Here is a 25,113-nt window from a genome sequence, read left to right as displayed (position 1 = left end):
GCAAGTTATAGCTTATATAAGATAATGTTGTAAAATAAATTTATTTAAAAAAGAAACTGTTTTTTTTTTGCTTGAGACGCCACGTTGAGAGAACCTTGAGGGGTGCATCTCTGTCTTCTGAAAACGAATGAGGACCAAATATCACCTTATGCTATTTTCAGTATCAGAGTGAAGAAAGAAGTTCCCTTAGCTGGCAGATTAAACCGCATTCGAAAAATTGTTATAGAATAAAAACCTACGCAGGTAGGTATTGAGTAGACAGCCGTGTCTGGAAATTTCCATCAACGGAAAATGGAAAATACTTTCGTAAAAATAAAAAATCAGAGGCTCCATCAGAGACAATAAAAAAGTCACTTTCCCTTTTTTGAGTGGCTAAACAAAAATTTTGAATTATGAAAACTATTTTTCAAATTTATTTTTTGGGGTTAAGATAATAATCGACGTAAATAATCCGATAAAAAGATATTTTTAAACGTAGACAATGCTTCGGCTCCGGCTGTACACATATGCCTACAGTACCTCTTTATACCTACATTAGTAGTCTAGATTACAGACAACAGTACTATATAGTGAACACATCATGCCAGCACTTTAAACCAGTGCGGGTATGAAATGTTACTGCCGTATCTGCCGTGAGACACTCAACAGCTGGCCGAAGCTAAGGTGGCAGACTTAACGCCATCTCCCTGTATTTTGCAACACGACTAGTAAAGCCTTCGGATAAAATAGGCTTTTGAGCCCGATCGCCATCTAACGTCGAGCTTTCGAAAGATTTCGCTAGTTCATAAAGGTCGAGGAAAGCTTTGCCCACAACTTCACAGGGCTTTTCTCTAAGTTTAGAGAAAAGCGTTGCGATGTCACTACTGTACTTAATACATATGAAAACCTTCTTTCAATTGAATTTCGAATTGAAGTTTTTTTTTAATTCAATTTATCAAAAAGGTTAGAACCGTTTGAAAGTTTTACAATACTGGCCGTAAATAATTTGAAAAAACGAAAGCAAAGATTTAAAAAAGAACTTATCTAATGGGCGGCAAAATAAATAAATATAAAAGTCAAAAAGTACAATACGGCTTATTTTAGTTAAAATATAAACAATTCGTGTGTACAGAATAAGAATATACAGTAATCAAGTAAAAAATGAAAACTTAGTGATTTTCAGAGTTGTGGTCAAAGAATACATTTTGCGGACATGGTAAGTTTCGGTGTTGATAGAAATTAAAGACTGATTTCCTTAAGTGTTTCTTCACAATTTATTATTTTAAATAGGTATCAGAAACAGGCAGAAATGGTCGAGATTTTAATTAATATTCACCGTTATGTAGATTCGAAAGGCTATTTTGGTGGATGTAGTCGTAATCATAGCTAGTCGTCATACCATGTTTCTTATTGTGTCTATTCGAGGAAATGGTTTTGTGTAGAAACAATTGAAGCCATTTAAATATTGCATTAACACACATTTTTGTTAGCCTTTATGTTTAACGTTGAGCCAAGATATAAACCCAAAACGGGTTAACAGAAAAACTTTGGCAGTGATGAAATTACCAACTATATTTATAAGCACTTTATTTTCATAGAGCTTTATTCACAGTAGGCGATACAATACAAATGTAGGGGAGCGTTGAAAGAGATTTTATATAGGCAAGGTAGCAAGGGGCGGCGGATTCCATTCATCGACGAGGCGCAGACTGCGCGGGGCGCCAGCGAAGGGGAGCGGGGAGGGACGAGGCTCCAGATCACCTAGTACCTATCCCAGTCGCGCGACGAGAGCACATCTGCAGGGAGCTCCGGGAACCAAAAAGAAAAATCAAACATTAAAACATTTTAGTGATTCTGGTGTTCACTGTGTTGTGTTAGCGCTGGTGCGGTGCCGATCTAAAGTTTCTGTGACAACTGTGCGTCCACTACCGGGATATGTCACATCCTTGCATGCGTTAAGGTACCAGATTATTTTGATTTTATATTTACGTGTGATAAAACATATGCGTGATGCATAGGATAGTCTAAATAGAATAGATGTGTGAATATTGATGTTAAATGGAAAGTCTTCAAAAAAATGAGCTTTCAGGACGACATAGTTGTTATTGTGCTGATATTCAATGATACAGATCTGGCCTGCGACTTTGAAGGGTTTTCCACATTATGGTGGAAGATCTGAAGGTTCTACATAGATTTTTCTCATTTGACGTCGTAGCCTGTAGTTTCATGGTCAGACCCGTGGGCGGTTGGAGGTGTTGAGTTTCGAGCTCTCGGAGGGCGCGGGGAGGTGCGCGGCGCGGGGGCGGGCGTGGGCACAAGCCTCCGCGCATTTCACCCCCTCCCTGTATTGATCGCTCAATTTTCAAACGTATTTCCTAAATACTGTCACTATAAAACATTAATATCTCCATGAATTGCAACTGCGCTAGAAAATAGATTCAGTGCTTTTAGAGTTCTGGAAGGTTACATATCAAGGGAGGTGAGTGATACATAGTGTTTATAGGTATATAGGTACAGACTTCTTCGTTAGATGGAACTGAACGTGTAGTCGAGGGCCATGATGGCGTTGTTGTAGTTCTACCCAGAATAGACCATACGTCTAAGATTGCTGCATAAAGTCAATCAAACTGTTGTCACCTATAAGCTTCTTAATTTAGGTTCAACTTGTTTAGCGAAATTAATGCGCCACCATGAACGGGATTAAGCGTTCGTTATTAGCATGTGACAAGGACGTATCAATTCAACCTATTTATAGATCCAAAACGATTTTAATGAGTTTGTTTGAAGTATAAACTTGTAATTAAATCCATTATCCATTCTAATTGTTATCAGCCAATAATATTGTAGGGATAGCATTGATTTGGGATATTGTGAGAATTTGTGGGACTTCTTAAAATGACCGTTATATTTAAACGTCTATAGGATGAATTGAGAACTAGATCTCAGTATTTAAACATACCATAAGGGAACTGTATACATAGGTATACTTAAATATAATATTAGTATTCATCGAAATTCTGATCGAGTATTTCATTAGAAAATTCGAAGTAATGGGTGTCAAAAAAGTATTTTTCTAGGCTTAAAACAAAGCCCAGGACATCCTAACTGCGTAGAATGCGCGGTTTCGTGCGTCGTGAATGAAAACCAGATCAACAAGTAGCTAGTAACATCTATAGCGCATGCGTCTCATAAAATCTTAACAATTTCCAATATGGCCGCTTTATGGACTATGACTTAATTTTTATAGCAACATGGAATATAAACAGAAATATTCCCTATTTATACTCAATCATATGTAATTAAACTATGTTTTGAATATAATGACTATAATGAAAATTTCCATAATGCTACGCGCCTACGTCTTTTCGTAGTTATGTAGTTCGTAGCCATGCTTTCGTAGGCGCTACGCCCTTGTCACAGAGTATGTGTAGGTAAAATAAACTAGTTGATTATCTGGTAAACCTACGAGGTATGTGGTACAGCTTATGCTTACCTACCGTCCTTGTAAAGGGTATGTGATAAGGCTTGCCTAAATCGTAATAAAAACAATGCAAGATGTAAACCTTCGTCGATGCTTTCGTTAAAAAGCTTATTTTTGAGAGTACACCTAGCGATATTCTAGACATTGATCCTGTAACAATACATTATTACTTTTGAATAAAGTTGCACTATTATCTGCAATGTTATTCAAACTGATTGAGGCTTAACGCTATGTGTAGATCCCAGACCATGTATGTTAAGTCTTTAGATGGTTAAGATGATTTCTATAAACAACTAAAACGTGTTAGTTATTATTTATTTCCAAAAGGAATATAGTATCGTCGGCTCATCTGTTTCATGTCTGCCACGTTTCACTTAGACTTTAGGTAGCATAGCTATGTATTTCCAAGCCATTTTTTACTTATCCCAGTCATTGTGGATATTAGCTAGTTCGGAAATACATGATAAGAAAAATCGATTTAACTATCACTAAAAATTTAAATTCTCATTCAGGTAATTAATGATTTCCTGAAACTAGTTTTTCTAAGTCATATGAAATAAGCCTCATAAGCGGTTGTTGAGATTAAAGTTTGTTTAATTTTTGGTTTATAGTAAAAAATAATAAATCCTCTGAATCAATCACATAAAAACTAACCACATGTTTCACTGTCTGGTTGATCCTAATAGAAAAAAAAAAACGCTTTTACATATCTTGATTTGGTTAACAAGGAAAACTAGCTGCACAAACACTTCTGTGGCCTAGCTGCAGAGTTCATTGTGCGTTAATATGATAGATATTACACATTAATTGTATTTGAGAAATGGTTGTGATATCTTTGCAACGCATTATTTATTATTACACATACATAACTTAAAGTAACTCGGCTACTATGTACGGGGATTTCCAAGCAGCAACCGTGATCATGTTTTACTACATAAATAAATACATCATCACCAGATTTTTCTATCGTCTCAGTGCTGGGCACGGGCCTCCTCTCACACAGATGGATTGAGCATTAATGACCAGTGACCAAGCTTGCTCGATAAATTTTGGATGAAAATCGATTTTCAACCAAAAATGCGATATCAGTAAACCGTTCCAACATTTGTGGAGAAAGTATAGAATGTCAATTTCTTCGTTTGTTTGTTGAAACGATGCTCAACATGCTCCGATAAGAACCTAACGTAATGAAGGAAATTCAGGAATAATAATCATTATTTAAGGGGCCAACATGGTGTTAAAATTCCAAAAACCCAATCATGAAAAAGTGCGACTCTGGGTATAATTCATTCATTGCCTACCTAAGTTGAGTAAGATCCCTTCTCTTCTAATACAAGAAAAAATATATTTATGAACACAATATAAGACGTAGGTCCCAGCTCACAGCTGATCTTTCTTACTTCAGTTTTATCATATTGACCTCACACGTTACGTACTATTTATTTATGTGAACCTGCATTTTGCGCACAACATATATACATTTTGTAACATACATACTTATCTACATAAAATGGCACGACTTTTCACAAATGAAGACTTTATGCATGTAGGTATTATACATATGTAGATGTTTTAACTCACAAAAGCGGGGCAAATACAGTGTCTTTGTATGACTCTGAGACGTGGTCGCTACGGAGCGCTCCTGACCCAAGATCCTATAACACACACAAGTATGGCTCATCCGCTTTCGTGAACCTACTTATGCGAACATTAATACCTGTATCTGTAAGCTTACATCCAAAATTAAACGACCTAGCGATAGCACAAAGGTCAAAAAGCTTGCGGTGAGTGAACATGAACATGTGCATCTGTGCGGCAGGGTGAGCACGTTGCGTGGGCTGCGTGTGACACGTCATGGTGGCCCCGTCGCGGGTGACAGGCCGCGCGGCCAACCACGTCACCTAAGCGCCAGGTTACACGCGCCGCCACCACAGCCATGCCTGCGCCGCTCCTCGTGTACGTCACCTGCATCACCCTCCTCTGGCTATGTGGTATGTAACACCATCATTTCCTACTTGTAAACTAGATCCTGTAAAATGGTTGATTTACCTGATCATCAATCCATTATAATCTACTGCCATCGAAATATATTGGCATCTGCTCTTTCCTGGCGTCCTGGAACTATTATAATCGTCAAATAAATTCTTTACATTAAAAATATTAGGTTCTGATTGACAAAGAAATTCAAAAATTTTAAATTCTAGTTCCTGCTGAAATTGCTCTTACGAGCTAAAATCCATGCTTGACCTTATCTTTGAACAGTAGAAGCGGATGATACGTCGCCAGGGTTGGGGCGTGCGCGGCCGGCCAACGGTACTGCGGAGCCGCCCGACCTGCGTTCGCCCATGGGTCGGGTCCCGCCATACCAACCACCAGCTATAGGGCTCGGGATCATACCTCCGCCGATTTATGTGCCGCATAACCCGTATACACGCGTCGAGACATGGCACCGTAAGTTTTACAAACATAAATAAAATTAAAATAAAATGTCGTTGGAACTTACGAAGGTAATATTGTCCATAGACCGTCCGCCACATAAAAACATGCACAAAGTTTCACCCGCTGGCGAAGATCCTGATATTGATTCTCATCATGAGCATGTCATAGAAGACGGTTGTCACCAGCCATGCCCGAAACAACACTTCTCGTGCCAGGTATGTTGTTATACTAAATACTTTGTGACGAATAAGGATTTACAACATCTTCAATTAAATTGGTCATAACATCTCAAGGAATTGTTATTCTAACTTTAATATAAATCTGGCCGCTAAGCAACAATGCACAGAAGCTGTCAGGCAGCGAGTGCTTGAGTGCTATGCTCGAGGGTAAAGTCAAAATAAACTCTCGTTCTCCTTTTAGACAACGATTTCCTCGCAGATATCATGTACCTGTATACCGATGGACAAACGCTGCGATGGCAAGGCGGAGTGCGCAGGGGCGGAGGACGAGAAGGGATGTGCACCAGCTTGTGACGAGAACCAGAACAGAACGCTCTGCCATAGCACCAGCGTCTGCATCAAGCTGGACTGGTTCTGTGATGGCGATAACGACTGCGGCGACTACTCCGACGAAACCGGCTGCGGTAAGTTATTTAAAGCAAGCATTCAGTTTTTAAATATATGCTATCTAAATCAAAAAGAGAAACAATACCAGCATGCCATATCAAAAGGTGCTGTATGAGGAACGAACCACGTTAAAACTACGTGGTCATAACGTGATAGGTGTTATTTCCATATTTTTTTGAAGTTTCTACGGCTTCGATTCTCAAGATATAGAGGGCTCTCTACATACATAGCGTGACCTAAGTCCGGAAATAGGAGAATCCTATCACTACTTTGTCAATTGACACATGTTATCTTAGTAATATATATTTAGCAATCTTCAAAAATGTTGTTTACCAGTGTCTACGTTAGAAATATTTAGATCCCAACGATTGCATAAAACAGAATGCAGTTTTGACGGAACAGGTTTATAAAGTTTTAAACGCTTTGGTAGTTGATTTGATTTATATACAATAATGTGCGTTATTGTACTAGGTGGTACAGCGAACTGTTCAGCGCAACAGTTTCAATGTGCCAACGGACTGTGCATTCACAAGGACTGGGTGTGTGACGGCGACAACGACTGCCGAGACAACTCTGATGAAACCAACTGCACTAAGGGCAAGTAAGTGGCAAGACATTTATTTTCTTAATAGATTTTAGACTTTCAGGGAAGATTTTTCACAAAAGTAGATCACCTAATCTCATCCCAATCGGTTAGGGGCAACGTAGATAAGAAAAACATACAATCGAACATTGAAACAGCAACGGACAACCTTACAGTTTGATTTGTATTTTTAGTAAAGGCATTCTTGTGAGATTGTCATTCAAGAACTGTGTCACAAGACTCCTGATTTTTGTATTTGTTGTGTGATTTAGGTATACTTGCACGCACAAATGCCGCATATTTAGGAGATTGATAGGTAAAATAAACTCAAGTTTATATTTGACTGCAATGATGTTCTTCACTTCACGTGAGTGGTCTCCGATTGAGCTGATCCTTGGTAAGAAAGATAGTGCACAATCAGGGGCTTCCACTTTTCTCCGGAGTATACGCATTTATACCTATATCCATAACCACGTCATCCTACTACAAAATTACAACTAATCTGTATAAGCCAATCGACGTATCGACGCCATCACTTTGAATCTATAATCCCGTCATTCATAAGTAGATGTAAGATGTTCAGCGTCCCCCATAGAGCTACGGTAGTATACGTCTATGGTGTCCCCCACTGACAGATGACGTCACAGGGTATAAACCGCCAGATTAACTGCGTCATTGCCGTTCACGAACCAAGGAGACGTGGCTTACTAGAACCACTAGAACTAAGCATTTGAGAAAACTTAGGAATTTTATATATTAAGTAATTTTTAGTTGCAAAACAACTTCGCAATGATTTTACTTAGCAATTATTACCGATTTATGCAGTAGGTTCACCTAATATCCAAAATAAGTAGTGTTAAATAGATTTCTCTCCTTAGAAAATAATGATACCTTGTATAATAATGTCATCAGCAGCTTTGTAAGTATTCCGTTTTTTCCGAGGCTGGAGTTTCCGTGAGTGGCATAGGGTTCGTATGTTAAGGTATACCTACCGTCCACTAAACTAAGTACTAATAAAACGATAACGATAACGATTTCGAAAAGAACACAAATGATGTTCTCGCCGAAAAACAAAAACAATAACAGATCTATTTACAAAAGTGTATTTTTAACCTAATTAGGTATCGAGTTAACTGTAGGCGGAAGTTTAGCTAGCTACATAGTATATGCTACTAAAGCTGGGAGGTTGGATCCCATCGTTCTACGGTAGCTATGCGTCCTACGTGCTTATGTATTTATAGCTCGTGATTGGTTTGCAGCCCACACAGGGTGCTACAAAGCTAATGCATTGATGTTGATCGCAGATCGTGACTTATTGAGATGTTGATAATATTGCATTCAATGTTATGAATGGATATAGTCTAATAATGCTATTCCAATGATTAGACTAACAACTATAGTTTCTTGACAAGCACGACTCTTTGAAGCATACACTTCTCAAATGGATTTTGGTGAAACTTAGCAGTAAAGTAGCTAATACATTTTATCCATGTGCATGGTTTCCTCGGGAAAGCGAGTAAAACTAGGGGTGGAAGCTAGTGACACCAATGTTTGTACAGTATTCACGTTTAGATCCATCGAGAGATCAAACCCGCAACTGGCTTAGGTATATTCTACGATACATATGTAAGGCTGTATACAAAATCTTTTAAACTGAATTTTCTTACGTCGTTTAAAACGTCTTCAAGAGGATAACCGCACATATAGGAATATAATAACTTATTGCCAATGATGTGCAGTCTTTAATAATACGAACCAGGTTTCTTCAAAAACTAGCAATAAATTGTTTTGTTGGTCGAGAATGTTATGTTACCTACTTAGGTATATACTTTATCTGCGCTTGGTAGGTACTGACTTCCTACGTACTTTTATACATAAACATCCGACTTATCGCTTTATTTTGATACCAATGACATAAATAGGTCTCCTACTTATGATTCATAACCTTTCAATCAATAAACAAAAAACACATGCCCGTATAGGTATATTTTTAGAACTTATTTTTCTAGATTTTCATAGAAACATTTTAATGCCCATATTTATTTGTTCCACGGACATTAAGCCATAAGCAGTATTTCTACAAATGCAGTATTGCGGTAGGAAAGACAGAAAACTATCATCTAGAACAGTCCCATAGACCATTTAAAAAGTTAAGGCGGGACTTTCAGGATTTTATTTTACAGTGCTCGCTACGGGCTGTAGCGGTCGGTAGATCAATACGTCGGGGCTGGCGGGTAGGGTGCGCGGGGCGAGGGGCGACGGGGCTGGGAGCAGGTTACCATGGCGACGCCTACGCTCCCTGCGTCCCTAGAAGGAGACTCGCCCGATATATCCCAGTTCCGTGGGCGGGCTCATTATAGAACAAAATCATCGACGTGATTAACATTACTGGTACGCCTACAGCAACTTAGTGACGCTAATGTGACGTATGAACGAGAATAGGTTTTCTTTTTACTGATTGACAACAAAGTAACTGTCTACTTATAATAACGTTAAATGCTATTTACGGGAATCTAGCATAATAAGTCTTTACGAGATAGGTACGAGCACATTTTAATATTAGGTGCCCAGTATGAAACAAAGTCGAACGTCCATAAAGGTTCTGTTCAGTACTCGCGGAACTTTCTGGAAGTTGATACGGTTTCAAAAATTAACCACGTCTTGTCCTATCAAAGGTTTCCTTGTAGCTGGCAGTAGTTTAACGTCGCTTCCTCCTAAACAATTTTAGGAAGTATGCCTTTTTGCGGTTTTGATCTACAACATTAGGAAGATGAAGCACATGGTATCCATATTTTATTTGCGCTTTACCGAAATAATATCGCAGTCTTCTCTCGTCTACTTTCAAAGAAAGTAATCTTAGCCAATCTTGATGATTTTTGAAGTAATTAAGATGCTCATGAAAAAATACCCACGTATTTAACTCACGATTGCATTATTGTCTTTTGCTAGGTCATATACAACTGCTTCATTTATGCACTATCGTGGTATTGCACAGTTTATCTCCTTGTACACAGATGTCGAGACAACCAGTTTATGTGCACGATCGGCGAATGCATTTCGAAGCACTGGCGCTGCGACAAGGAAGCTGACTGTGCTGATAGCTCCGACGAGACAGACTGTCGTGAGTATATCAACGTTTTATCTATGCCACAGTCACAGGTTAATTTAGGTAATGAGGTTTTATTAATATGAATAAACAATGTTTGAATAGTGTCAAGAGTTTCAACTTTATTCTGACTTCTTTTTTATAATCAATTCAAGATTCTTAAGAAAGTAATGCTTTGTTATCAGCCGTGGATCTAATCCGTTGTGGCGAGAATGAATTCCAATGTGACAACAAGAAGTGCATTCGTAAGGACTTCCAATGTGACGGTGACAATGACTGCGGGGACTGGACGGACGAAGACTCTTGTCCGATGCTACCTGGTAGTTGCAATGCTGGGGAGTTCAGGTACCTACATGACTAATTCATATTTAAGAATTTTTATTTGGCAAATAGTTGAATATTGCAAAAATACACCCAGCATAGTCCACTATAAAAATTGATGAAAATGTTTGTGTTGTTTTGATCAGCAAAGTAACGCTTCACTACTTTTAGCCATTTACAGAAAAAGTTCATTTATTTACTCACAATCGAACACGTATGGACGTTACTAATACAGATGCAGTGACGGCAAATGTATCCCGGATCGTTGGCGCTGTGACACTGAGAGGGACTGCGCGGACAGCGGCGACGAGCTCAACTGTGAACCGAACTCCATGCGCAACTGCACCGATGACGAGTATACATGTGCTGATCGACGATGTATTCTGGTAAGTGGCAAAAGATATAAAGGTATCTAATTGTATATAAAACATATTCGGAGGTATAACGAAGTCATCTACATAGATGGAAACTCATCTTAACCCTCACGAATTTATAACAGCAAACAAATACATTTTTAAAAAGCACCGGAACTCTCTTGATGGAATGTTCTTAAATAATAAATTGGTTAAAGAATATATGAGTGCCTTCTTTTACAAACAGAAAACCTGGCTCTGCGATGCTGTCCGTGACTGCACGAACGGTGAAGACGAAATGAACTGCGAAGTACATTGCGAAGAAGATCAATACACTTGCAAAACTCAAGACCATCTTATAAGCAGCGCATTCAGGAGTTGCGTTAACCGCAAGCATGTTTGTGATGGCATGAAAGATTGTCCCGAAGGCGATGATGAAGATAGATGCCCGGTGAAGAGAGCTTGCACTCCGGAAGATAAATGTGACCCTGATATGTGTATAACGACGTATGACGGACATCAAGCTTGCACTTGTCCTTTGGGATTCCTCTTGGACTATAACAATCACACGTAAGTATACTGAATATATCAACATCAACATTTTACACAAGTATAGTTCGAAAAGATTTGAACGAGATATAGGTATTCTCAAAACCTTTAACATGGAACACTTATAGGATACATACTCATGAATGTTTTCCTTTTCAGTTGCCGCGACATCGACGAATGCATGTACGAACAGGATCCTGTGTGCTCTCAAACTTGCTCGAACACTGTTGGAAGTTTTAAGTGCGGTTGTATGACTGGATATGTTCTGAGGCCTGATGGAAGATCTTGTAAGCCCACCGGAGAATCACCTACGTTGCTCTTCTCGAATCGAGTTGGTATACGACAGGTAAGAACATTGAAGCTTTGAAGATGTTGGAAGTCAACAAAATAAAGAATTAGGAATTAAAACCTACATACAATAATATGAAAATGATACGAGTATAAACTCTAAGTGAATATTTTGCACAGGTTTGGCTAACAGGGGATAACTACATGCCAGTAGTGAAAGGTCTTCATAACGCCGTCGCTTTGGATTACCATTACGAGAAACAGCTTGTGTTTTGGACCGAAAACAATCTTCGAGTTATCAGAGTGGCTCAAATGAATAACAACAATTTGACGGGTAAGTATACATTTTCTATTAAATGGCTGATTATAATTTGGCAAGTTCCAGAAGAATATTTTTAACTTAATTTTAATTTCTATGTAGATGTTATAAGATGGGGTCTGGAAACACCAAGTGGAGTGGCAGTCGATTGGATACACGATTTGCTTTTCTGGACGGATTCCGGTACTCGAAGAGTCGAAGTCACAACGCTTGAAGGAACTCAGAGAGCTGTCATTGCTGCTAATGATTTGGATAAACCGAGGGCTATTGCTGTACACCCTGGCGATGCTTTGGTGTTTTGGACTGATTGGGGTAAGGATCAACGAATGAAAAATCTACATAAGCACATAATAACAAAAGCCTTTTCTTTCCAGTTGTTTTGTGTCAACAAACACAACTGAATACAATCTTCAAAATTCTCCATGATTTTAAAATTAAATCTATTGAATATTTTTTAGGTCCCAATCCGAAGATAGAAAGAGCCGATATGGACGGCAGCAGGCGAAAGAGCATTATTGTAGATAAAATCTTCTGGCCTAACGGACTGACTATCGACTACACAGAATCTAAGATATACTGGGCGGATGCTAAACACCATGTTATTGAGAAGTCTTCGTTTGATGGGCGAGATCGGAAGAAGGTATGATTCTTATATATTAACTTACTCTATTTGAATATCTTCGGTATAAGTACAATATTATCGATACAGAATAGTTTTCTTATTAGCGCGTTTTTTGTATCTTCTTTTTTATGTTATGCAGACATACAAGATTAAGCAGTTTTGCTGTTCATAAATTGTATGTATTTGCAGTTTTGTTTTCACGCATTATTTCATTATTTAGGTAACCAACAAAGGTCTCCCTCATCCCTTCGCGCTGACACTGTTTGAAGACGCTATCTACTGGACTGACTGGCACACTAAGAGTATCTCCACTGTCAACAAGAACACCGGCATGGGCATTCAGACTGTTCACGCTGGCTTGAATGTTCCTATGGATATTCATAGGTAGGTTTATATTATGTAGTGGTTCTAGCTTCATTTCAGAACAGTCCGTTTTGTTATTTGAATCTTGATAATTAAATAATTAAAGGTTCTGACAATAACGCATCTATCAAGGCAGCCACAACTTATGCAGGTGTTTTTCTCATTATTTCATTATAACACTTAGAAAAATTCTGAATTTTTATGTATTTCAACAGCTACCACCCACTGAGACAGATCAAGTCCTACAAGAACCGTTGCGGTACCAACAATGGCGGTTGTTCTCACTTCTGTCTTCCGAACAGCAACGACCACTCCTGCCGATGTCCCGTTGGATTTAATTTGAATTCTGAAGGGTGACTTAAAATTCCATTAATTGACATTGGTTTAAATAATAAACGCTCTTGTAAGAGTTCTAATTTTTACATTATTTCTTACAGCCGTATATGTGAACAAACTCCAGAGAAACTTCTCCTGTATGCAAGAAAGAAGGATATTAGATTAAAGCAATTGAATCCAAGGAAACAAACCGACTCTTTAGACATGGTAAGTAGTGAGTAGAGTCACAGTTTTGCAAAATTGATTTCGTGCATCACCGTAAATGTATCATGTATTAATGAGGGCGTGGCACAAAACACGGCGACTTTAAATATTGCGCTTGATATTTTCGCTTATTATCATGTGCAGTAGCTAATTTCTGTCGTTACAACACCTTGTACTGGTACTAAATGTTATTTTTGTAAATACAGGTGATTCCAGTTGAGTCGATAAAATCAGCCGTAGCGTTGGACTGGGACCACAACACCAACTCCATATTTTGGACAGATGTGGACAAAGATACCATCAACCACGCCTACTTAAATGGATCACAGCAACGTGTCATTGTGGGGTCTAATTTGAGTAAGTTGATAAAGATTTTCAAGAACTTTACTTAGGCTCATAGAAGATTTTTTGATAATATTAAAATATTTTTTCTTACAGTCTGGCCAGCGGGCTTAGCATACGATTGGCTGACCAACAAGTTGTATTGGACTGATGGTGGTACCAATAGGATTGAAGTGGCTAATGTTGATGGCAGCATGAGGACTTTACTGGCATGGGATAATATCGACAAGCCGAGAGACATAGTTGTGGATCCTAAAGGTAGGGTAACAAAAATAATGTACCTACATCTTGTACTAGTTTTACTCGATTATAATAATAACTCGGAGGTCATCTTATAAATTAGCAGTGAAGCAAAAAGAGACAATAAGCGACCATATAGTTGGCTTGAATTAAATAATGTAGTCAAATTCAGATATTTTATTTTTTGGATGTCTTGGTCCTAGGTGGTGTAATGTACTGGTCGGACTGGGGAACATCTCCTTGCATCGAACGCGCAGACATGGATGGTGGGAATCGACGCAGGCTTATATTCGGCAACATGACCTGGCCTAACGGACTGGCTTTAGACCTTAAGAATAGCCGCATCTACTGGACAGATGGAGGGAATCAGACTATTGAGTATGCTAACTTGGATGGTACTGGAAGAACTATTCTGATTGGTGAGTTACAAATACATAAAATGTTAATTTAGAACGATATTTATTGTTATAGTTAGAATCCTTAAAGATGGCAATTATTGGATTTCGTTTGCGAAACCTATATTAGCATCATATACCTGCGAATTTCACAGAGGTTCAACACACATGATGTTAATTTATTTATTTCCCATAGGCCAACACCTGCCTCACCCATTCGGGCTAGATCTATTCGGCGACGAGGTGTTCTGGACGGACTGGGACACCCAGTCTATACAAGCGGCTAACAAGTATACCGGCAAGAATCGAAGGACCCTCGGCGCGGGTGTGGCTGGTCTGATGGATGTACGGGTCTTCCATAAGGAACGGGTTTCTGGTATCAACCGGTAAGGTTCCTTAACATAATATACAATTGAATTTTGTTATGTCTGTTGAAATAATGTCTGTTGAAATGGAGTATTATTGCAAAAAGAGTTGAATAATTTATTTAGCCTGTACTTTGAAAACAGATGCGGCAAGAACAATGGTGGATGCTCACATCTATGCTTGTTGAAGCCTATGGGAAAATCATGCGCTTGTCCTATTGGAATTAAAATTGGTGTAAGTAGCATCAAAGACTTAATAGTCTGACAAATATTGCATTTATCATTGAAGAACTTTACCAAAATAAAGTATTCACATTTACAGAAGGACGGTAAAACTTGTGCCGATGGACCAGTGAACTACTTGATATTTGCTCATCGCGTGGACATCCGAGTGGTGTCATTAGATGTTCCCTACCTCATCGATGTACCACTCCCACTGCCTATCCTCAAGAATGCCTTTGGAGTTGATGTGGATCATAAGACAAGTAAGTTGTAACATCAAGTATTTATCTCGTTAGCGACAATAAAATTACAAAAGACAAAGAAGAAGAAAATATAACTAGTAGGATTCGGATAACTGAATTCCTTGAATTATCAAATATAACTAACAATCATGAAGCTAATAAAACTGCATTTTCAGGCCTCATCTACTGGACGGACACTGGTGAAAGGAAAATTCAACGAGCTAACAGGGCTGGCAAGGACATCGAAACTATCATCGGTAAAGGGTTGCATACGGTCGACGGAATTGTTATCGATTCCACTGGTCGCAAGGTGTGTGTTTGTTTCAATTGAAAATATAGGATTCCTAAGTCCCAAGAAAAAATATGTTTGTTGTGTAAAAGACTTTGATTCACAGGAGATGTTTAATTTTCAGATCTACTGGACTGATGGCGGTAGAAACAGTGTTGAAGTAGCTGAACTCGATGGCAGTAACCGCAAAGTTCTTGTATGGACTCGTTTAGGTAAATAAATACATATGTACCTATCTAAAATAAAAAATATCACACTCTTGATAAAATATTGACCTAATTATGAAATTGTATTGCCGCAGATTCTCCTCGCGCCATTGCACTGCACTACGAGTATGGGTACATGTTCTGGTCAGATTGGGGAACATCAGCTAAAATTGAACGAGCCGATATGGACGGAAAGAACAGGTAAAACAAGTTTCTTGTTAATACGAACATAAAGCTTTACTGAAAAACTGAACTAAGTTACTAATAAAATCTATTTTATTACAATTTAAGGCGCGTCATCGTCGACAGCAACATCAAGTGGCCAAACGGTCTTGCTATCGACAAAATTGAAGGTCGTCTCTACTGGAACGATGCTAAAGTCTTGTCCATAGAAAGTTCAGACTTCAACGGGCACGATCGTCGAACTATACTGAGCAACGTCCCATATCCTTATGGCATTGTTATTGTGGGACAACATGTATACTGGACTGATTGGAGGACTCAAGCTTTGCATAGAGCTGACAAGGTCAACGGCAAGAATTCTATTATCATCAGGAAGAATTTGGAAGGACTTATGGATATCCGTGCAGTTCAGGTACACAATTTTGAATTGATTAGTTTAATTTTAGATAGGCTGCGTTTAGACTTCTCAAGCTTTCCTAGAAGTGGTAAACATAAACAACTGGAATACATGATTGATTTTTCTTTTTAGGGTGAAAGAGAACTTGAAAATGCTTGTGGAAATAACAACGGTAGATGTTCACACTTATGCCTGAGATCTCCTCAAGGCTTCACATGTGCTTGTCCAACTGGCTTGCTGTTCAATAGCAGCGACCCTAAGACTTGCAGGAAATACCCAGAAAGTTTCTTATTCTTTGCCACGAAGACCAGCATTGCACTCATTTCATTCGACACTCCGGAACAGTGGGATGTGGCTTTCCCAATCAAAGTGCAGAATGCCGTTGCGGTAGATTTCCACTGGGAACGCAAGCTTTTGTTTTATACTGATGTCGATATGGATGTAATCAGGTAACTAACTTCAAAATTCACAAAAGTATCATTTACCTAGATAGAATTAGAAAATAAAGTTATAAATAATTTCAGGTCAATAAATATGATGAACATGAGCGAAACGAAGGATGTCATCAAAGGCAATATGGGCATTCCAAACGGGTTAGGAGTAGATTGGATCGCAAATAACATTTATTGGACTGATAACGAATACAAGGTAGAAAAATATGACAGCGAAATTCTCACATAAGTACCAAATAAGAATCCGCATTAAAACCAATTTTTCATTACAGGTTATTGAGGTTGCACGGTTGGATGGATCTTCTAGGAAAACTTTGCTTAGCAATCTAAGTGAACCTAGGGCATTAGCATTGTTCCCTGCTAAAGGGTGAGTAGAAAAGATTAAATAATTGCCAAAACATATTTATTCATCTTAAAATATGAGGTTTTTAATGTAATTGTTATATTCTCAGATACCTTTACTGGAGCGATTGGGGTCAAACTCCTTGCATTGAACGAGCCTTCCTAGATGGCAGCCAACGCCAAGTTATAGTGATTCAAGATGTTGGGTTCCCTAATGGTATAACGATCGATTACAAAGACCGGAGGCTGTACTGGACGGACGCTTTGAGGCATAGAATCGATACTTCCGACTTGAATGGACAACATCGAGTGCAGCTTATACCAGAAGCTAAGAATCCATTCGGAATGACTCAGGTAGAACTTCATTTTCTTTTACGGAATTTGGTCTTATGGTTTCTATTTTTCCTGTACTTATAGAAAATTTCTATTGCAGTTTAACGACTACATCTACTGGACTGACTGGTACAAGAAGGCTGTAATGAGAGCTGACAAGAAAACCGGAAAGAACGTAACAGCTTTGAGAACTGACTTGGAAATGACAATGGAAATAAAGGCGGTGTCGCCTGATAAGCAACATGGTTGGAACCCTTGCAAAGAAGATAATGGCGGATGTTCTCATCTCTGCTTCTTTAGGGAACACGATTACATTTGTGGTTGTCCGGAAGATCCAGATTTGAGGCCTTGTTCAACTGGTAAGAATTTCGGACCCTATGACCTATTACGGGAAAATTATGTACTCTTGTTTAGACTTCTGAGGTCTCAAATTATTTGTGTTACTTATTTTTCATTTCTTTTTCTTAGTGCCCAAGATACGTATAAACAACAAAATGCCGGCTCACTACCCCTCGTTCTACGACTACACGGACATACAAGAGGACAACGGTATACCGCCGCTGCCCACTGCCGTTCCGGACACCAGCACTGGCGCCATCATCATTATGATCGCGATCATGGCCTTTATTATACTGGGGATTGTGGTCATTGCTTTCGTTTGTGGTAAGTTAAGAGCCAAAATGGTAGATTAGGTAAAACAGATCAACTCTTATAATCTCAAAAAAGGGAGAGGAGATATTGTTCTTAAGTTTTATTCCTTCCCTTTTTTGCAGTCCTCACTTGGACCATTACATAATGCCCAGACAATAAGAGCTTATATATTTTCTTCTTCACAGTGAAAATGAGTCGGGACCGCGACGGAGACCTGAAAGAGAATTACCGCGACTCAGGGGGCCACATTTCGTTCCACAACCCCAACTACAGCTGCAACACCGGCGCTAGCGGCGGCAGCGCGGAACAGCTCGAGCGTCGACCCAACCGCTTCCAAGGCATCTTCAAATATGACAAGAACCAGGTAACATAAATGCATTCAGATTCCTCTTTGACTCTATATTCAGCTGTGTATTTTTTTTTATTTATTCAAGTCCTGTTAAGTTTTAACCTCTTTTACCGATACTGCACTAGGCTCCCACACTGAACTGAGAATGGTCTCAATGGGAATTCGCAGCGTTGGGAACCAATGCGATTTACTCCTTGGTGTCGGGAATCAGTTCGCAACTTCACCCTTATACATTTTTATTATACGACGTCGCACCACAGTTTTGTGAGTGAGCCGTCTTATCAAAACCCTCTTCTTGAACGAAATAAAACTCCTTTTTCAAGTTAGGTGTACAAGGTTGAGTGTGTTGGTAATATAAGAGTTTCTCAGGAGCGCGTGACGAACGTGTACATCCCGGAGGGCACGAGCTTGTTGCCGCCGCCGCCGCCGCCGCCGCCGCGCCCCGCTACGCACGACGACTTCGAACCCGTCACGTTACACTCGTACGCTTAAACTGACACCAACTCGCGACGGAATTATTGCGAACACCACTGACTTATGAACAAGATATCATCTGCCAATGTTCAATTTTTACACGGAGACGCGATATTGACACTACAAATCATGCCATTTGGTAGTCGTTTTCTAAACTCACGTTACAGATTGTGCGATGTCGACTTCAGTCGATTTCTGAAGCGCGGGCTTAGAAAATAATTCTAGATGACATTCTAATTCTCGCAAGCCGCATTTATCCGCGTGCCTCCGTTTACAAGTAAGACATTAGACGTTAGGTGCGTCAATATCCACATACCATCAGTTTGCGTCATCAGGTTCATCGATTGGATTACGCTATTGGATGAAATATCTCCACGTGAGAATCCTACGCTGTAAATACTGTGGCTGTAGCATTAGAGTGCTAGAACTTTGTTCACCTGATGACAGATTGATGGTGTCTTGATTTGTTGCTTTATGTGGTCATCGAACCAAATTATTTGTAGAAAAAGACAAAGAAACAGCACAAATAATGACTTTAATGCTCCAAATAGCGCATAATAATGTGCGGATTAATTAATACCCTTGGACGATTTATGCCAAATCTACGAATATGATCTTATTAAATGTTAACATTAGGTTAGGAACATTACCATCATTAACAAAAGTATGTGTGAAAAAGCGATTTAAAAAATCAATATTTTGATTTTTATTCATCATTCTGATATATTTGTCAATTCCAGCTTTTATGAAAGGGATGTCAACTAGGTATTGTAAGATCACTACGTAGACAACTACAGTGGGAGCTGATCTTTAAATATAATGATTATATTACGTATCTATATCTACTTAGATTAGATCATAGGTACTAGATGGTACAAGTGTAAAGTTACAATACGTCATGTCAACATTCCAGTCGTTCGATAATTATTCCGTCAAATCACTCATGAATGTTATTTGATAGGGAGTTACACATACTACAATATTTATATGAGATATGATTATTGTTATAGTTGATAGGGATAGGCAAATGTTTAGATGCATAGCAAGTCTGGACGATTTCTTGTCATATGTAAATAGATGTATCTATTTGTAATAAATTTAAAGGGAAATTCCCTAGGTAATATATCGCTGGACACCACCCAAAGGGTGTTTGTAAAGTGGAACTGCGGTATCATGCTCCACCTGGCGGCACAGTACAATACTCGCATTTACTCAAAAGGGGTATTGTGTGCCGCGGGTAGGATCTAATCTCAGCATGATATCGAAGTGCAAGAGGAAAGATAATAAATTCATTAATATTTATTATTTTTGTACAAGTCAACTGTCGTTCGTTTCCTGCGGCTCACGGGGAAGACCGATAGTGACTTTTATACTATAGAACAAAGTTATATCTAGTTACATCGTAAGGATACATGTACCGAGGTTTGGGATCATGTGCATGTCCATGTTGCTTATAAACGATATCCTAAATTAATGTTTACTCTATTATATATAACGTTTAATTTAATTTGTAACGTATCTTAAGGCACAAGCATACGTTTATAAGTAATAGGACACGACCGAAAGTTTCTTTATAGCGAGGGACTGATTGCTGTAAAGTGGTATCCTGACCTCGATTACGTTGGGTGCAGTTAGCAGTTTGTACTATAATAAATACGTAGTAATAAACACGGGACATTTATACTATCAAATGAACATTCCAATAATCTTTTGAAATCCAGTTCTTATCACGTTTGAATACAATCCAATCTTAGAATAAATTCACCAGGTTTATAATGGTGACAATAAAATATCAGTGTAAATAGTTAGTTTTAATTACCAATTATGTTGACCGACCGAAATGATATTGTAAATAATAGTTTATTTATACTTTGTACGTTACACGAAATGAAGCTGATTTTACGTTGAATGAACGCCCACCGACGCGGGCTCGCCTCACACATGTTCGTCTCATATCAGAGTAATTCATTTAGTACCTAATTAGAATTAATGTTATTGATTAAAAGCTTTTATTTTACTCTCTAATCATTTAACATCGATAATAACGAATATCGAAAGCCAATCTATTTACACGTTTTTATTGAAATTATATTTTATTCCGTTACATAACTGGCAGAATGACGACATACTAACTGGAAAAAGTATAAAGTTTCACAGGGTGTTTTAATCTAAGGTAGAATTAGGACGGACGTCAGCGGATACAAATCCGGTAAACAAATCTCGATATTGATCTAAAATTCTTTAATCAAATTACTTTTAAAACACCAAATGTGCAAAGGAAAAATATTTTTCCGACTTTCTAAATACCTACATGTTTTTTGTCGATATGAAAAATGCGTTTAACGAAAGTTCCTTTTTTTGAAATGATAACCACAAACAAATGCATTTAGGCAAAAAGACTTTTAGTATCGAGTTTATGTATATTTAATTTGATATGTATAATATTTATTTACTAATTTATTAAGTATACGTCTGTATGTGTTGTTATAAAATGTCTAAGACTACTCAAACAATAATAAAGTATAGTATGTTTTTTATATTGAGTTGCATAACTTTCTTATGGGTACTAACTGCATATAATTGAGATATCATGCAAACAATCCGGCCTGTTTCAAGTTACTAGATTACCATGTCATACAATATGAACTACAATAAAATGTTTTTGACTCTTGCAATCCTCTTTTACGTCGGTTAGTTTTTTTAATATTTTATGTAACAATTTCCAATTATGTCTAGATGGAGACGATAAACATCCATTCCAATTCTCGAACGAATTAAAGAGGCTTGAAAGAATTATTTCAGATTCCTAATGTTTCATAATAGTTTTAAGATATATTTTATGTACATTGTTTTGTTACATAGCTCGTAAGGGATGGGAAACTAATATAGTGAGTGCTGTGATACCGGATGCTTTGAAAGTTGTAGTGTGGGTAATCAGCGATGGTTATAATATTATATACATATATAATTATTATTATATATAGATTATTTTACGTTACGATATCCTATCGTTTACTTTATGTCATTGTAATATTATACGGACAACAAGACACCAAAGATAGTCAACAATAAGTGTGATGTCGATCCTCATGGTACAGTCTACCGAGAATTCTAAAAAACAAGTGCTTTGTGTGCCAAAATTTAAAATTTTCAGTATTTTAACAGGCATGATTGGTTCGGAAATTAGTATTATTAAATTAATAGTTAATTAATTAAACAGCTTTTACACCTTTGAAGCCTCCTTTTATAGAGGTGTTAAAACTGTTGTCAAATTTATTATTGTACTGACGTAAAGAATAGAAATTATCCCAATAACGTGTTTTTTTATTTACCAAACCTGCATGCAAACCTACGCTTAGTAACTTTATTACTACGTGTAATTACATACGCACAACCTTTTTTAAGAAAAAAAGGGGAACTCCTAACGCAGATTGAGCGATAATAAAATAGATAATATAAAATACATGTACTAGTTTATTTCATATTAACAGCACAGTTACATACATACTCGTCGTTACACTTAGTTAACAACATGAAATATAACACTTAATAGATATAGACAATAGGTTCACAGGTTACAGAAGAACCTTGTTTATCTGATGTCACATTAGGTAAGTTTGGGAAGTGTCACAAAAGGTGACAAGCTAGCAACATTATGACATCGGCAAAACAGTGACAGAACAGTTCAAAAGGATGACGTCAGATAAACAAAGTTCTCCACATAAAAAGGTATTAAAAATAGACAGTTTTACATAATACTTTACATGAAGTAGGTACATCATTAAAAAAACTGCTAAAATATAAATTAGTTTATCATAGATTAAAAAGAATTAAATAAGGTAATGTCATGGCAAATAAAATAAGCAAGTTTTGAACAACACTTATTAATGTGATTTTAAGTCACACTGTATCTATTTAATTCAAACTTTCAATTTATCTATCCTAAAAATATTTTTGGTAACATAATTCGATAAATTAAAATTATTTTTTGTCATGAACTAATATTTACAAATTAATAAGATCTACTCATATCACTTACCAATAAATTCATAATTATTTTTGTCATTCGATATAATCTTACAACTTTTTAAATACTTTATGGTCACACTTTTACACGCATTTTCAAGCAAATAATAAAACCTTTAGCACTGTCATTCAGAATGTAAAAGTACAAACACCAACCAGGTATACATATTATTTAAAGACAAAAAATCTGGAATTGACGTAATAAACGTATAAAATCTTAGACCTGTTTGTACCCAACTGCCGAAGAAGGGTAGTAAGAGTAATATTTGTAAACGTATTAATAGTAGAAAACCTAGGGCAAGTGTGTAACAAATAGTTTATGCTATGCGTTGGAAAATATAATGCTAGCACAAAATCAGTTTTAAACTGCTAATATCTATACTAATAATTTTAAATCTATCTACATTTATGTCACTTGGGATTACGTACATTGGAATTCAAATAAAAATAACGTAGGACTAGAAGAGTGGGAGGTTTTTAAAAGCTCCATAAATATGTAAGGAAAGCTAAAGAAAACAAACAACCTTCAAAATACACTAAGAACTTTCAGTACCATAACCTGACAAAAAGTATTAATCCTTTTTTAAGGGTTTCTGGATCAATGTTTGAAAAAGACAATGGAAAAACTAGATCTTAACTGAGATTTCTAAGCTGACGGCATTTGTCGAACTTTCTAATTATATCACCTACCGAACACGTGGTACCTATTTACCGAATTAAACCTGAATTTAACTAATTATGTTTGTTACAACACCACAACCAATATAAAGTATTTTATTTCACACATAATGGAATGCACAACACATGGAAACTTGAACTAACCAAGTCGCTGAAAAAAATAAGGGAATGCCCGTAAACATGCAATACAATATGGCAATTATGTGATATTTCCATAAATGTACTTCTACAAAAAATGGCTTTATGTACATAGTAATATAGAAAAGTTGTTTTTTGAATTGATCACCTTAGTACCTGTATTAGGTATATTTAGAAAATTCAGCGACCCAAGATTCAGGTACGTGAAATACTTTTTAAAGTCACAGATTTGAAATATCGACATAAGTTTATTTAAGTAGACATTTATAGTTCGATGCATGAACTTATATTACCTCGTTAGACGTGCATTCTTTGGCACAACACTAATAAACAACGTAACATTCACAAAAATATAAACTTTTTTACATTTGTCATCATAAATTAGCGATTAGCAGTAAGCTTAATTAATGTAGACTAAACTACAATTTTATAAATTAATCAGAGTATATGTTAGGCGGGTTAAAACTAAAATTCTTTCCTCAGACGTCACTGGTCATTCGAAAGTTGTTGATGTACTAAGCAGAAAGTATAAATAGTTATGAAATAAGAGGGACACAGTAGCGCTATGTTATCTTTATGTTAATCGAGGTATATGGAAAAAATCATGAGATCAATATATTATTTCTACCTACTAATCTTACGGTTACTGTTCCAATACGTTAGATATTGATCTACCTCTAAATGACCATAAAGACTGGCAATTCATGATTAATTACAAAACTGTATTATTTAACATGCAACAACATTAAAGAGGCAACATTTTTGAAAGATGATAAAAAAGTTCCATTCTGAGAGTCACTTTTGGCCATGTTTTTATATGTCCTTCAAATAACGTTGTTACATAAAATGTATAATATCAAGAGCAACATTTTCAGATCTGTAAAGTTTAAAATTGGATTCGAGGTTTCAAAAATGGTGATATACGTTTAAAAAAGATATGTGCAGTCATTTCGAAGTATCCAACAAGGTAAAGACTTATTCAAAGTTAAAGGAATGCCTCTTGAAGAGTAAAATATCGTATATTTTCGGTGTGGGTCTCCTTTGGATGTGATCCCTGTAAGATTATAACTACACTTTGATACATCTATTGTCATGGCTAGTCTTACCTACAGAGTTATTGATAGCGTTTGAGCTCAGGGAACACTTCTAGAAGTACCAGTTCGAACAGCTCCTGAAACGAAAAAAAAAAACACCATTAATTACACTTAGGCTGAATGATT

General features: G+C 37.2%; 2 protein-coding genes across 4 annotated transcripts in view; one reads left to right on the top strand and one right to left on the bottom strand.

The window, feature by feature from the left end:
* Nucleotides 1–1,549: 1,549 nt before the first annotated feature.
* The window catches only part of LOC124632240 (sorting nexin-25), a 37,908-nt gene continuing 14,344 nt past the window's right edge, over nucleotides 1,550–25,113 (bottom strand). For 2 of the 3 annotated variants that reach the window (XM_047166998.1, XM_047167000.1), the window contains exon 17: nucleotides 22,508–25,064. In XM_047166998.1, the coding sequence (XP_047022954.1) occupies nucleotides 25,008–25,064 (57 nt within the window). In that variant the 3' untranslated portion in view covers nucleotides 22,508–25,007. Of the gene's footprint in view, nucleotides 1,786–22,507; nucleotides 25,065–25,113 lie in introns of those variants that run through there. The other variant, XM_047166999.1, reaches the window with a different exon arrangement.
* Nucleotides 5,288–22,366, top strand: LOC124632244 (low-density lipoprotein receptor-related protein 4). The gene is made up of 34 exons (XM_047167003.1): nucleotides 5,288–5,451; nucleotides 5,723–5,911; nucleotides 5,984–6,114; nucleotides 6,338–6,542; nucleotides 6,997–7,126; nucleotides 10,123–10,229; nucleotides 10,400–10,559; nucleotides 10,771–10,921; nucleotides 11,136–11,458; nucleotides 11,597–11,783; nucleotides 11,906–12,059; nucleotides 12,147–12,356; nucleotides 12,503–12,684; nucleotides 12,887–13,050; nucleotides 13,245–13,382; nucleotides 13,467–13,572; nucleotides 13,776–13,926; nucleotides 14,008–14,169; nucleotides 14,355–14,570; nucleotides 14,743–14,932; nucleotides 15,056–15,146; nucleotides 15,234–15,396; nucleotides 15,552–15,685; nucleotides 15,789–15,876; nucleotides 15,966–16,071; nucleotides 16,162–16,465; nucleotides 16,583–16,899; nucleotides 16,975–17,098; nucleotides 17,175–17,269; nucleotides 17,355–17,598; nucleotides 17,678–17,936; nucleotides 18,046–18,240; nucleotides 18,414–18,592; nucleotides 18,947–22,366. Exons 1-34 carry the CDS (start codon nucleotides 5,397–5,399, stop codon nucleotides 19,067–19,069), a joined length of 5,733 nt encoding a protein of 1,910 aa, XP_047022959.1. The 5' UTR covers nucleotides 5,288–5,396; the 3' UTR covers nucleotides 19,070–22,366.

This window comes from Helicoverpa zea, chromosome 8 (assembly GCF_022581195.2).
Source record: "Helicoverpa zea isolate HzStark_Cry1AcR chromosome 8, ilHelZeax1.1, whole genome shotgun sequence".
NCBI lineage: Eukaryota > Metazoa > Arthropoda > Insecta > Lepidoptera > Noctuidae > Helicoverpa > Helicoverpa zea.
The sequence above is the reverse complement of the archived record's forward strand: the minus strand, read 5'-3'. Positions and strand labels throughout refer to the sequence as shown.